General features: G+C 37.3%; 1 protein-coding gene and 1 pseudogene across 2 annotated transcripts in view; both read right to left on the bottom strand.

Moving 5' to 3' along the window:
* Positions 1 to 375: 375 nt before the first annotated feature.
* Positions 376 to 13,856, bottom strand: LOC107702136 (WD repeat-containing protein 93-like; annotated as a pseudogene).
* Positions 10,130 to 13,876, bottom strand: part of LOC107702122 (myocardial zonula adherens protein-like) — a 14,619-nt gene continuing 10,872 nt past the window's right edge. Inside the window, exons 9-14 of one of the 2 annotated variants that reach the window (XM_016504365.1) lie at positions 12,598 to 12,726; positions 12,423 to 12,517; positions 11,397 to 11,502; positions 11,179 to 11,262; positions 10,788 to 10,894; positions 10,130 to 10,698 (exon numbers count right to left, since the gene is read on the bottom strand). In XM_016504365.1, the coding sequence (XP_016359851.1) occupies positions 10,362 to 10,698; positions 10,788 to 10,894; positions 11,179 to 11,262; positions 11,397 to 11,502; positions 12,423 to 12,517; positions 12,598 to 12,726 (858 nt within the window). In that variant the 3' untranslated portion in view covers positions 10,130 to 10,361. The remainder of the gene's footprint in view (positions 10,699 to 10,787; positions 10,895 to 11,178; positions 11,263 to 11,396; positions 11,503 to 12,422; positions 12,518 to 12,597; positions 12,727 to 13,876) is intronic. The other variant, XM_016504372.1, reaches the window with a different exon arrangement.

The following is a 13,876-nucleotide window of genomic DNA, read 5'->3' as shown; positions in this document are numbered from 1 at the left end:
TTTAAAATGAGAGATATAAGGGTTGATATTGAGTATTGTTTTAAGCTTATGGTAACCCTGTTTTGCCTTGTAGTTTAAAAGTTGAAATTACAATAAAATAATTGGAAACTGAAGGCTTGAAGGCTTTGGCACAGATCATTAAATTCATACAGCTCATGAATATACAGGCTGTGACTCATTCAGTGTTCCATAACCACACAAAAATCATGATACAGCCTCTCAACTAACCATGGGCAGTCCAATTAAAGAACAAATAAAAAAACTGTAACTAAAAACTGAATAAATAAAATGACATGAATAACTTGGAATGGTAGAGGTTTTTAATAACCCCAAGGAAGGAAAAACTAGTTACATTGATTAATATTGCAGCTCAAATTCAATTAAATTGATGTTCAGCACAAACGGTACTAATGTACTAATCGTGAAAAGATCCGCTTGCTGGAAAAGACTTAAGTGGAGCAAATCTGAAAACCAGTGCCTATGGCCTGTCTTATGAAATACATAAGAACAATAAAACCAGAAAAATTGTGCTGACATTCGGTATAATGTGTGGGAGACATGATTAGCTGTGATATTATATGAACATTTTCTGACCTCAGAACAGACTATCAGACTGCATAACAGATATACTAACAAATATACTGAATTTAGTTTACTTGACCTTTGTTAAGAAGATAACAACTACTTACTGCAACTGATCTGTAAATGTTGAAAAAATGCTAGAATCAAGTCACAATAAGCTTAATCAAATGCACGGATTATTCATGTATATATAAACATATATTAGGACATGTGCATATATAAACACATTTGCATTGGCCTGGCTTCATGTAGAATAGGTTCTTGTGAAAAATGACATGTAACCTCCTCATAAACCCAAACTGAAATGAACTTTCATTTGAATTTTAAATGTACAGTATTCAATGGTATTTTTTTTAAATATGACATTAAAAGTTAAATCGTACAATTTTCTCTGGCTGATTGATGAATGAATGCATGCATTTCATCCACATTAATATAGAAAAAAAAGAAAACACACTCTCTGTCTGTCAGCATGGCATGTCTGGATCTCTTTGTAGTATGTGAAGCTTCATTTAACATCACGCTTCAAAAGCTGCTCACATTGGAAAGCCACATTTCTGTTCCTCTCTTTCCAAGAATCAGCTCTGCACACACAAGTGTAAAGTATACTCCGTGTTTTAAGTGACATGCCAAATCATTGTAAAGGCCTATTAACACCAAGAACGGTAGCTATGAACATCAAGTTTAAAAAAAAAAATAATTCTTCTCGAATACGAATGTGATGTAAATGTATATATATTTCTTTATTTTCTATTTTCCATATTGTATATTCTCTATTTTCCATATATTCTATTTGCACAGGTGTTGATCTTCAGTATTTTCTCTGTGGACGTGACGTGACCTGAGAGGATGGAATCCCATGTGTGATTGGTCTGGACCTGAAACGTTGGTGACTGATCATCCTAATATAAAAAAAAGGATTAGCCCTTACCTAGGGACAAGGGGACCAACGTCAGAGGGCCTGGACCTTCACCACCGGGGTCTCAATGGATTAAAGAAGCATGCAAAGCGGTGAGATTGATTTTGAAATTCCAAATGTATATTTTCAAATTTATTTAAAGGATTGAGTGAAAAGAGTTTGATATTTCCAGAATTCAGAAAGTAGATCTAATCCTCCCACTGATTCCAAAAGTTAGTGAGACAGTCTTGTAAGTCAGCCCAGACAAGGTATTGAAGCCACATGGTGGTGACAACCACAGTGTGAAGGGTTTGAAGGGCACATCTGGGGTAAAGTCTTGGATTGAAAGTATGGGATCTGGAAATAGCAAACCTAAGGTTAAATTAGAGGATCAGGACAGTCCAATTTATAAAGAAATGAAAAAGAAATATGGGGAAACAATAGTAGATGTGGTACCAGAATGGATAGAGAATCATGGGTTCTCTAAAAGAGGCACATTCTGTGTATCAACCTAAAATAGAGTGAAAGACAGTTTGGAGAAGCATGAATGTAGGGTGAGAAGTAAAGGAAAGCTGAAGAATAAACACAAAGATAAGTTTCAAATGCATAAGAGAGTTATGAGTCTGTGGCTGGAAGAAGCAGAACGAAGGGAAAGAAAACGAGTGTTCAAGGAAATGCCATTTAAGGAAGAGGAAGGAACAGGTGATACTTCTCAGAATTCTTCTTTGTATCCTTTTAGAAAACTGCAGTGTGCTAAGGTGAATCACGACCTCGACTCCTGGCCCCACCAACCACCTCCATCATATAGTCCACCAGCAACGCTGCCGCTAGACCAAGATCAAACCCAAGAACTCGGACATCCAAGTCCGGAAACAGCAACCCCCTCTGCAGCATCCGCAGCATCGTCCACTCCACTCAAAATCACCTTGCACTCTCAGGATACCAAAGGTGGAAAGAGGAACTGAAACAACTCATAAGAGAAAAGACATGACAACCAGGTCCAAGACCAAGGCAGAAGAAAAGATTGAACCGGATGATTTGGATGAGGAAGGCCCAGGGGATGGGGAGGTCCAAATTGCAGGACCCAAAGGACCAATCATGGTGTTCCGTCCATGGTCAGTGAAAGACTTAAAAGAAGCCATGACTCATCTGCCCCACCCCAAAGACTCTGGAGACAAATTCGCTGCCGAATTACTGGTCTTCTGTCAGGAATTTAGCCCCACCATGCAGGACCTCAAACGTCTTCTCATGCTAAAATTGGGTGCAAAGGACTGGCAAAAAGTTAGACCACACTTTCCAGTAAACAATGCCACCAGAATACATGTGGGATGGGCTCACGATGACAACAGACCATATCGAAATGCAGTGGAACTTTAGTGTCAGCATGTTAAAACTGCATTTCCAGTGAGAGTGGACATCGCAAAGATTAACTCTTGCATACAGGGTAAGGAAGGATGAGCTTGTGAAGGACTATTATGTGCGACTGTATGAGACCTTCAAGAAGTACAGCGGAATAGCAGAACCAGCGAACAGAGTTGACCAACCTGACATTTGGGAATCATACATGAACAGCAGTTTTCTGAATGGACTGAGACCTGAACTGAGTGCTGCAGTAAAACAGAGCTGCATTGGATGGAATGAGGCCAGGGTGGACATCATCAGAAAGCATGCAGTCCATGCAGAGGAACAACACAAGGAGAAGAAAAAGGAAAACGCTGACAAAGAATTGCACAAGGCCATGTATGAAGCGGTGCAGATGAGTGCAGGCCAATCGAGAGACAGAGGAACCAACAACAGAGGGCGAGGACGTGGACGTGGGAGAGGCAGAGGACGTGGAATGTGGAAAACTGATCTGGATATCTGTTTCCGCTGTGGAGAGAAAGGACATTGGAAGAATGAATGCCCTAACAATTGAATGGTGACTGAGGTGACTAAAACCAAGACAGACTGGAGGGGCTGGAGGAGAGGGGGTGAACGCCAGCAGCCCTGCGAGAGTGAAGAATGAGAGACATGCAAATGCAAGTTCGCTTACTAACCCATCTGCTAACAACAGCAATGAAGACCTGCTCGCTTGCTTGAATCAGTGTATTTCCAAATTAGAAGAAGCCAACAAAAAGGTAGGCACTTGTGTTCATTTAACTAGTTTAGCATAAAGACAACTGCCACAAGTAAGACTGTGGTGACTTTCCTTATAGATAGTGAAGCTGCAACTTCCCCCAAGCTTGCTACATGTATTAGAGATGTCTATGCCTCACAAAAACAGCTGAATGCTTTCTTGCCCTATGAGAATGATGGCATGTTTTGAATCAAGTCAAATATAGGGAACTCACAAAAACAGCTGAATGCTTTCTTGCCCTATGAGAATGATGGTATGTTTTGAATCAAGTCAAATATAGGGAATGTACAGTGGGTACGGAAAGTATTCAGACCCCCTTAAATTTTTCACTCTTTGTTATATTGCAGCCACTGCAAAAATGTCAACGATTCTGTGTTTTTCTGTCAATATGGGGTGCTGTGTGTACATTAATGAGGAAAAAAAATTAACTTAAATGATTTTAGCAAATGGCTGCAATATAACAAAGAGTGAAAAATTTAAGGGGGTCTGAATACTTTCCGTACCCACTGTATATACTGATGTGATCAAAAAATGATCGAAAGGGGAAAGAATGTGATGGAAATTTCTATATATTTCTTTATTTTCTATTTTCTATATTGTATATTTTCTATTTTACATATGTTCTGTTTGCACAGGTGTTGGCCTTTATTTTCTCTGTGCATGTGACTAAAACTTCTGTCAGCATTCCTCTAACAGGGGAATGGCTATGACCAGTTAGAAATAATCTGAGAAGATACTGTTGAAGGTCAAAGTCGATGCTTGGACAGCATTCTTGCAAAAATTAAAGGGACAAAGACAAATCCTATGACTGGTTTTTCACTTTCGTTCTGACATTTAATAACAGATTTAGAATTTTTCCACAACTGAAGTAACAACAATAACGACACAGAGGAACAATATCATTGGAATCACTTTCAAATAACATTTTCCAGCTAATGAACGATAAAAACATTAACAGCCATTCAAAATGGCTTCCTATTTTAAAACATATGCTGCAAATATGCTCACATAATCACTCTTAGAAAAAACATTATAAAAACGTTATAGTTCATTGGTGTGGACACTAATATAATTCAATTCAATTCAAGTTTATTTGTATAGTGCTTTTCACGATACAAATCGTTGCAAAGCAACTTTACAGAAAATTAAGTTTCTACAATATTTAGCAGAAGCTTATCAGTGGTGACAGTCAGTTAATGTACATATGGCAGAAATAATTATCATAGAGTATATAGTTATATAGATATAGTTTGCATTATCATTCTTGGTGTGAACGTGCCTTTATACAATTCATCATGTATCTTTTTTGTGCTCTAGGACATTTAGTCCTATCTAATAATTTAACATTTGATGAACAGCTTGCATGTCACATTTTGTCTCATTCGTACAAAAAGATTCTCAAAATTTGTTCTTCTACTGTTTGATACTGAACTACAATTCACCAACCTTTCCTGAAGGTAAAGGTTGCAGGCCTCCTCCAAATCTGAGAGTGTGGCTCTGGACTCTTTTTCACTTACAGCTGGACTTGTGACAAGATATAGATCCATCAATGAGCATTCTAAAAAGCTGAAGATGAAGAGAGAGCACTCATCCTCTTTCCTATCAGTCATCTTCACCAAAGGTGTTTTTCTGTCACCTCAAAAAATCAAGAGTATCACCATGAACACAATCCTTCTGTAACTGTCACTCAATAAATAACAAATTATAATAAAAATGTGTCACCTTTGATGCATTGCATCATAACTTGTATTAAGACTTGCATAAGACGTCATTCACACAGAACAATGTAAAATGGAATGAAAAAAATAAATGTAAAAAAATGTCTAGAAATGTGTTTTTTAAAGTATTTTTCAAAACATTATGTTAACTAGACCTCTGGGGGTTTTAGAAAATGCTGTGTAAAGACATTGCAAAAGATGCAAGAAGCAAATGCAACAGCCAAACCATGTCCGTCTGCAAGTTTACATCGAAAACAATGGAAAAGCAGCACAGTGTAATGCAAAAATGTGTTCTGTGTGAACGTCCCCTACAACAGGAAAAGGTGTCAATCATCTAATAACTAACATGACAGAACCTCATTTGTTATTTTTCAGCTAAATTATTAATTTGTCTGAAGTTTACCTGTAATATATAGTTTTTTTTGGACTGGCTCAAGCAGACACACAGGTTCCCTGAGTGAGCCCAGCACATAAGTTGTAGGCAGGTTTAAGATAAATACTGGTGCTCCATCCTTCGTTTCCCATATAGATACTTGCCCATTTCTCTGCATCAACAAAATCTATAAACAATTTCAGGAATTAGTACTGATACATTTACATGTACAAGTTCTTGACAGATACTTTCTTAATAAAGTGACTTAAGATCTTGGACTAAAGCTAACTACAACTGCAAACAAAGTTATTAACGTACCTGTCACAACCATACACCATATATATAAGAAATAATTTAATCCAGAAGCTAACATCTGTCAAATACAATATTATGCTGCAAAATTTTACAATACCAGACGCTTCAGGAAGGGCACAGGTTGAGCAACAGTGACAGAACTGCCTTGGCCTGCAGGTCTGATTAGAGACAGTCATTATATTTATGTCAATCATGTCAAGTTTTAGTATGTTAATGGATATGATGTTAACGTATTTGGTCTTGGTGGGCAAGATCTGCTATGCACATCAATAAATACTGCTGTAAGATATGCTGCTGCTACATTTATAGACATGCATAAATCACATAGCAGATTTAGGCAGGTGGAACTGGGGGAGGTAGAGGGTTTTAGAGGAACTGCAGGACCAGCTTACAGCAAACACTGAACCAGACTATTAGCTATTTATACACCAAATTCTGTATTTTTAAACCCATTTTAATAACTGTTTATTTTGTACCTTTCAATAAGTGCAACAGTGCATGTGTCTCCTCCTCTGCCCGCTGTCACACTGTAGCATGCCCCATTTCTGCAAGTGAGCACTAACTGTAGTGTGGGTAAAAAGGGACCCTGAAAGAGTGGAGTGACTGGCAATTGACTCTGCAAAAGGAGTTTCATCCTGTAAATGGAGCCGTCTCCTGGGATCACAATATTGGTATATGGACACCCTGCAGAAGACATTCAAGGGTAAGATTCCTTCTCTCAGTATGATCAGTGAGACATTGTATTGTGCCATTATATCATGGTTTATTATTATCATTGAGTATTTATCAATATATCATAAATAATTAAATACTGAAGCAGATTTACCAAACCGTCGGTCCCATATAGTGTGCAGGCACTGATGGCAGAGTAGAGGATTTCTTGAGAATTGGGCCACAAAACATCTGGTCTGGGTTCACTGTCTGATCCAGGAACAAATTAAAATATAATTAATACACATGACTAAAAATGTGTCCTTGTAATGTTAATATACTGTATTTTCTTTCTTATTTATGCAGTATAAATGTATGAGTGAATGGCTGGAGTGCCCTTCTCTTTAGGGGTCTTCAACAGAAGATAATGTAAGAGATTATGGCTGCCATTCCACCACAGGCACACAGCAATGGGAATATCTTCAAAGATAATTTGAAGAAATATTATAAATGCATATTCAGAGAACCGACTGTACTGTAAATTTTGATTACACACCGTTACAGGCTATATTAATAACTGAAAAACATACATGTGAAATCATCTCTTGAGTTCATGACTCACCTCTAGCTGCTTTGGCTTCCCCAAGCATTGAAAGAAACCCCTCACGCAGTAAGAAGTGACAAGTACAGTTGCTGTAAGGAAAAAATTATAATTTTGTAATGTGAAAAAATAAGCCTCTAGTGGTGTGGTTCTAGTGTTTTAATGCACACTTCGCCAGATATATCACATATGTTCAGTTCAGCTGCTCCATATATGCAAAGTTTTAATTCTTTCCATCGTTTTAGTTCAATCGTGGCTGCAACTTAACTAAATTACAAGAAGGCAATGAATTAGAACAACATAGCCACAATTTAACTAAAACGAGAACAAATTAATCAAACATGACCATGAATTAATAAAACATGGCCAAAAAAGTTATGAGAGCACATTCATAATTTGTGGTCACAATATCTATTTTTGTTCTGCATGTCATGGGACTCCCTACTGATTTGTTGTTTACATATAAGCTCAACAATTAGTAATTTATCAAGGGTTTGTTTGTCTTTCTGGCAAACATTTTGTTGCATTGCAAGTTGTACGTATGATTCTTACTGTAACAGCTCATGTTACATTCTGGACATCATTGATTTGGAACAAAAATTTTTATATTAACAATTTTCATTATCAATATTATTTTATTAAACTTTTTACTTTGGGGTGAAATACCACTTAATATTAGATATATTCTTAGAGGTATGGTTGACACTTTTTGTTGGTTGTAACGATGGATTGGTTGTTGTGTCTATATAATGCAAAGATATTCATAGAATTAAAGTGTCAAAATACTTTTTGGGATGACTTTACAGTATACCGTATTGCAGTATTAATCAAGCCTACCTTGGACCTTCTGCTTTTTGCTGTAGTGGTCTCACAGAGCTGGAGCTGAGGTACTTCATGAAAATTTTCCTAAATGCTGCATCCTGGTTTTCCCATTGACGACTACTAATGAGGTGATTTTGGCCTGAGCCTATTATAGTGCCTTCCTCTGTCTTCTGTAGGACCTCAGATGGACTTTTCAGAGAGGTTCCTTGAAGACATGAACAGTAAAAGAAAGACATAAACTTATTTTAGAGCAGTGCTTTAAACTAAATACCTGCAGGGATTTCTGGAGGTTTGATCTTCATGAGTAAGACTACTGGAGACAGTTTGGCTTCTGTGGTTTGTGGGGTTTGTGTAGCCTATGGAAGAGACAGAAAAATATGATCATCTCATTAAAGTAATTTAGTAAACAATAAAACAAACATACAGAATTTTTTTTTTTAAATTTTTTTAAACACATAACAGTTTAAAATGTCCCTCCAAGGAAATTGCAAATTTTGAACAGACATCAACAAATGCACCATGTTAAGAATTGTTTAAAACATAAATACAGTAAAGAAGAATAGAAGGTTTACCAGGTAAATTTCCAACGTAACTATAGCAGTTACCTGTTTGGTTTCCAGCTCTTTGATCCACACATCTTGTGGGAAGCGATAGACATCCAGCCAAACACAGCCACTAGCTTCATTGAAAATACACCACAACAGCATTAATGAATCAGTAGTACTCAGTCACAGTTAACTGTATTTTTAGTTTTATATTACATTTCCATATTTTAATAGGAAATTTACGTCATGATGACTTGCAGCTCCAAAGTCCCCACTTCTAGACACTTCAAAATTTGCACAGATGTTTCTTTGTGTTACATTTCTCACAGGAAGATATAAACCAATGTAATTCTAAATGTGTTCATTTACAATAGAAAATCAACTGCATACATAAAAATAAGCTCTTATAACAGTATTATGAACTCACAGTTTCGTTGATGACTTTAATTAATAAATATTCTCTATGTGATGCACAAAAAGCCGTGCAATACCTTAGGTGACAGAAGAGAAAATTAATATGTATAATCAAATACAGAAAATAAAAAAGGGGAGTTTTTAATGTAAATTGTCAAAATATACCACCACTCTCAGGAAATTACCCATGTCATCCAATGTGCATAAGAGTGCACATTTCCCAGCGAGGCACAAGAGATGCTGGTAAGCTCCACTCCTTCATCCTGCCATGTTCTTACACAGGTGAGAGTGGATGTACTGATGACGGACAGACCATGAGTGTGACCCAGAAACAGGTAAAGTCCATCATCAGAGCACACAATGCTATTAGTTCTGCCTGGAAGCTAAGAACCAAAAAACAAATAAGCATATGTAAAATGAACATTTTGGACAAATGCATACAAAGCACATGTGCAAAGGAATATGATGAGGCCATATGATTGTACATGTTAAACATACCTTCATTTCTTTAGTAGCACTCAGCACAGGGATTTGTCTTGCTGCTCTCTCGTCATCCCTCTTGATCTTCTCCTGCTCTGATATAACTTCCTATGCACTGTCATCAAGGTTATTTAACAACTTATTGATCACTCTCGCAGACTCAGGTAGATTATTATCAGGCTGCTGCAGATCTGTGAAATAAGTCACATCATCATCTTCACAGCTGCTGTAATCTGATGGCTCTGGGATCTCCAAACCTCTTCTGACATTCACAGCCATCTTGTGTTATTTCTGGAGGGGAAAGAAGAGTATAAAACTGAATTGCAGAATGAATTTTTGGCAGACCATATTTACACACACACACACACACAGGTTTGTTTTTGTGAAAAGTGGGGACATCCCATAGGCTTAATGGTTTTTATACTGTACAGACCGGAGAAAAACATGGTGTTTTTTCATATGGCACTAAAGTAATATAATGTACCATAATACCATGATATTATTGGAATTACCTTCCAGTTAGTATTAGATAAAAATGGTGTATACGGTAATCAAACACACGCACACACGCACATGTAATACACTTTAGAAAATAACCTAAATACGGTCTCAGAAAATGGAAATATAAATAGATAACTGTAAAATATAGAAAGCTATCACATAAAATCACTAGATTTTTGGTAAACAAAGCAACAGAGTGCATCAGTATACAGTATACTACCAAAATAAGTTATTCACAGATCAGTAGGTTATTTACATACACCTTAATGTTACATAAACAGTAACAAAACAACAATACTTCATGTTCCATAAGCTTCTGCTGCTGCCATTTCAGTAAAACTCCATTCAGTCTATGTTCATTTTAGCGCTTATCTCCATCAGCTTCATAAAAGGAGTGTAGATCTGTGACGGGCTGGTCCTCGCTCTAGGACTTCTGGTAGAGGACAGTTCTGAGGCTGTTGGAGATTTGGAGTCCCCGTCTTCATGGCTGGTCTGAACATAATTTGAAGTTTGTGTGGGACTGCTTGCAGTTTCTTGTGTATTTACTGCACTGGAGCGCAGCATTGAGCTGTACTGACCGGGAGTGTATTTAAGAAGGCTATAGTTCAGTCTGCTAGGGGATCTCGGGGCCGATGAGATGGGGCTGGGTTGGACAGGAGCGACATACAGCGGCTCCTCAGCTCTATGAACACAGGAAGAGTATGTGTGTAAAGCCATGGCCTCGAAAGTAGTTTTAAATTTCTTATGGCAAGGTGATCTTGCGCTCATTACCTCATGGGGAGGTCACAGCCAACTCCAATGTCCCTGGTGGCTACTTTAGTCTCAGATGCTCTCTGTATAGACATAAAATACTTCAACTTGTCTCCTAACTCATTATTCTAGGAAAAGAAGCAAAGCAAAGGACAGAGTCAGACCATAGGCATGGGAAATTAAGTAGAGAATTCATTTCACATGTAAAGAGGACACCGGACAAAGACCGATTCAGTTTAGATGTGTGAGAAATCTGAATGACAACCAAAGGGACTCGCTGACAGAATAGCAATGGATTCAGGAATAGTCGCATTCAGCGTGCTTATTCCAACCAATCTGTGTCTTTCTAGATTGGTGAAGATGAGGGGCATGCAAAAATCACATCTTGCTACATGGAAACCGTTGCTCTTACCTCACACTCCACAATGGCAATCCTGTCCAGCAGCTCAGCGATGAACATATCCTTCTGTGCAACTTTTGCTCTCAGTGTTTCAACCTGCGGAATTGTTTGTTTGTTTTATAATTAAAAAGATTCAATTACAATAATCGTGTCATGACTCCTTGAAAGGACATTTTGTGTACATGGTATTCTCTTTATGAACAGAACGAACAGTCTCTGTAAACCCTCACCTCCTCTATCATGGCCTTGACCTTCCTCTGTTGAGAGAACACCATGTCGTTGAGATGCTTTATTCGCTCTTTCAGTTCTGCTGCTTCCGCTTTCAGCTGCTCCGACCTGAGAAAGAACATGTTGCTTAGGAGAGATATAATATATGCAATTAAATACTGAAATACAATTCAGTATTATTGGCCATCAGTATTATTGGGAGCTTTTTTTTTATCAAAGGGGACATAATTAAGACTTTTTAAGAGGGAAAAACAAACCTAAAAACAAATTAATTGCACAGGTTTATGTAATTAATCGGATTAATCTTAACATAAAAATTTGTAAACAGTAACATTATAACATAACATTAATATAGAAACAAAAGAAAGACAGTATTTTAAAACAATATTTTAAATATTTATAATATTAAATACTATGAATGAAGGTCAGTATCACTTACACCAAAACCAATTAATTATTTATTTATTTATTTATTTATTCATTTCTGGGAACAAAATGAGTAATTATAGCCATTTATCAGTATAATTAAGGACCAGGCCTAAACTACAAATCATTAGACCATTTTTTATTTATCATTTATTTACAATTACATAACATTGAAAATATTCTAACAACGTTTAATTTAAGTGAACCTTAAACAATATTCACACAAACCCATTATAATAAACGTCACATTTAGCTGTGTCTTTTATACAGTGTGTTTGGTGATATTTCTTTCTCTGGGTACCTGTAGGTATCAAGGATGTAAGGAACATGAAGACATGTTCAAATAGTATAGCTACTTCAGAAAAAAAAAAAAAAAAAAAGAGTTCTCCATTAACGTGAGTTTCTTTTAATGCATCAAAAAGCAAATATTAATCACAGAAATGCATGCATTATTTTCTTAGTCCTATATACTTAGTTATGGTATCTGGTTGTTATAGATCTTAAGCTGTCCACTGAAACCATCCTAAATGAAAGAAACATGACATCACCACTGGTTTCAGCTGCAAACTTGTTATACTGTAGATATACATGAAATGTCTTACTGTTTGGCCACAGCTTTATCTGCATGGTCAGTTTCGTCCAAACCACGTAAGCGTTGTTCACATTCACAAAGCTTTTTTATCAGGTCACCCTTTTCCTGTTATAAAGAGACAAGTGTTGAATAAAGAGTTTCCTTCAGGGTAACAGGCAAAGGCTGAGCCAACTGATATTATTTACCTGAGCCATACAGTTTAGTAGCCTCTCCACCTCTGTCATTTTTTGATCCCTTTCAGCGATCTTTGCCTCAGCTGTCTGAGCATTCCTCTCTGCCTCCTCAAGCCTCCTCATGTAGTCATCAAGCTGTGCCTGCAGACACACAGGTCAGAACTACAGTCATTTATTTGCCTCTGTTCATCATCAGCCATCATCATCATTCTCTCGGAAATCTTCACTATTACCACTAGGTGGTACCCTTACTTAGAAAAAAGTTTTTTCAACATTTTTCTCTCTTTCCTGGTGAACTACAGATGTTTCCTGTTATGAGATTGGAATCCTTACTCCCTGCTTGTGAAGTATAATACAAATGTAGTCTTTTTACAGTGCGACTTACAATCTTTCAAAAGTCACACACATTAAAACAAATGCATTTGTCACATTGAGCACGTTTACATGCACACCAGTAAGCTGATAACTCACAAATATCAGCTTATTAAAATAACCAGTTTTCCCCATGTACCTGCACATCAGTAACCTGACAACGCAAGTAAGCTGCGTTTACATGACTTCATTAATAAATCCGGTTATTTCCCTATAGTGACGTCAAAATATAATCATTTTAGTATCTGACTCCAAGTATTCCATACATTTGTCAGTTGTGATGTTAAATTAAGCTTGCAACATGTCGGGAATTATTATCCTCTCATGCAGTTATAAACGCAGCATTGTGACTGAACCACTTCTACTTCTGCTGCACGAGATGAGAACACATTTTTATCATTTTCTGAGTCATGAAAAAGTCTGCTTTTATGATATATTTCCTTCTTTCTTTACTGCAAGATGTTTGCTCGGTCTAGATGGGCTTAAATCTGCACTAACAGAAAGCGGGTTATTGTGTTTACATGCTGTGCGAAATCGGAGTAAGAGGCAAAAAACTACCTGTTGCGACCGGTTTATGCTTACGGCGTTTATGACCTTACTCCGATCAAAGAAAACGGGTTACCGCGTTTACATGACCAAGTGCGTTTTCGGTTTATTAAGCATAATCGGCTTAAGAACGTGCATGTAAATGCGCTCATTATCACGCAGTGCAGTTCTTGCTGAACTAGTTGGACAGTAAGGCATTGTGAGTGTCTGGTTGTTTGGTTATATCTGTACCTGCAGAGTCTCTATCTCCTCTCTGTATTTCCTCTGCTGTTCCTGCAGCTGTTCCTCATATTCCTTCTGTAGCTTTGCACTCAGGTCTTTTAATGCTTGAGTCTTGGCCTCCTTGGAAGTCTCCACCTATGTACAACATGCA

Source organism: Sinocyclocheilus anshuiensis, unplaced genomic scaffold, assembly GCF_001515605.1.
Source record: "Sinocyclocheilus anshuiensis isolate Anshui unplaced genomic scaffold, SAMN03320099.WGS_v1.1 scaffold1941, whole genome shotgun sequence".
Lineage (NCBI taxonomy): Eukaryota > Metazoa > Chordata > Actinopteri > Cypriniformes > Cyprinidae > Sinocyclocheilus > Sinocyclocheilus anshuiensis.
This window is presented reverse-complemented; position numbering and strand designations above follow the sequence as displayed.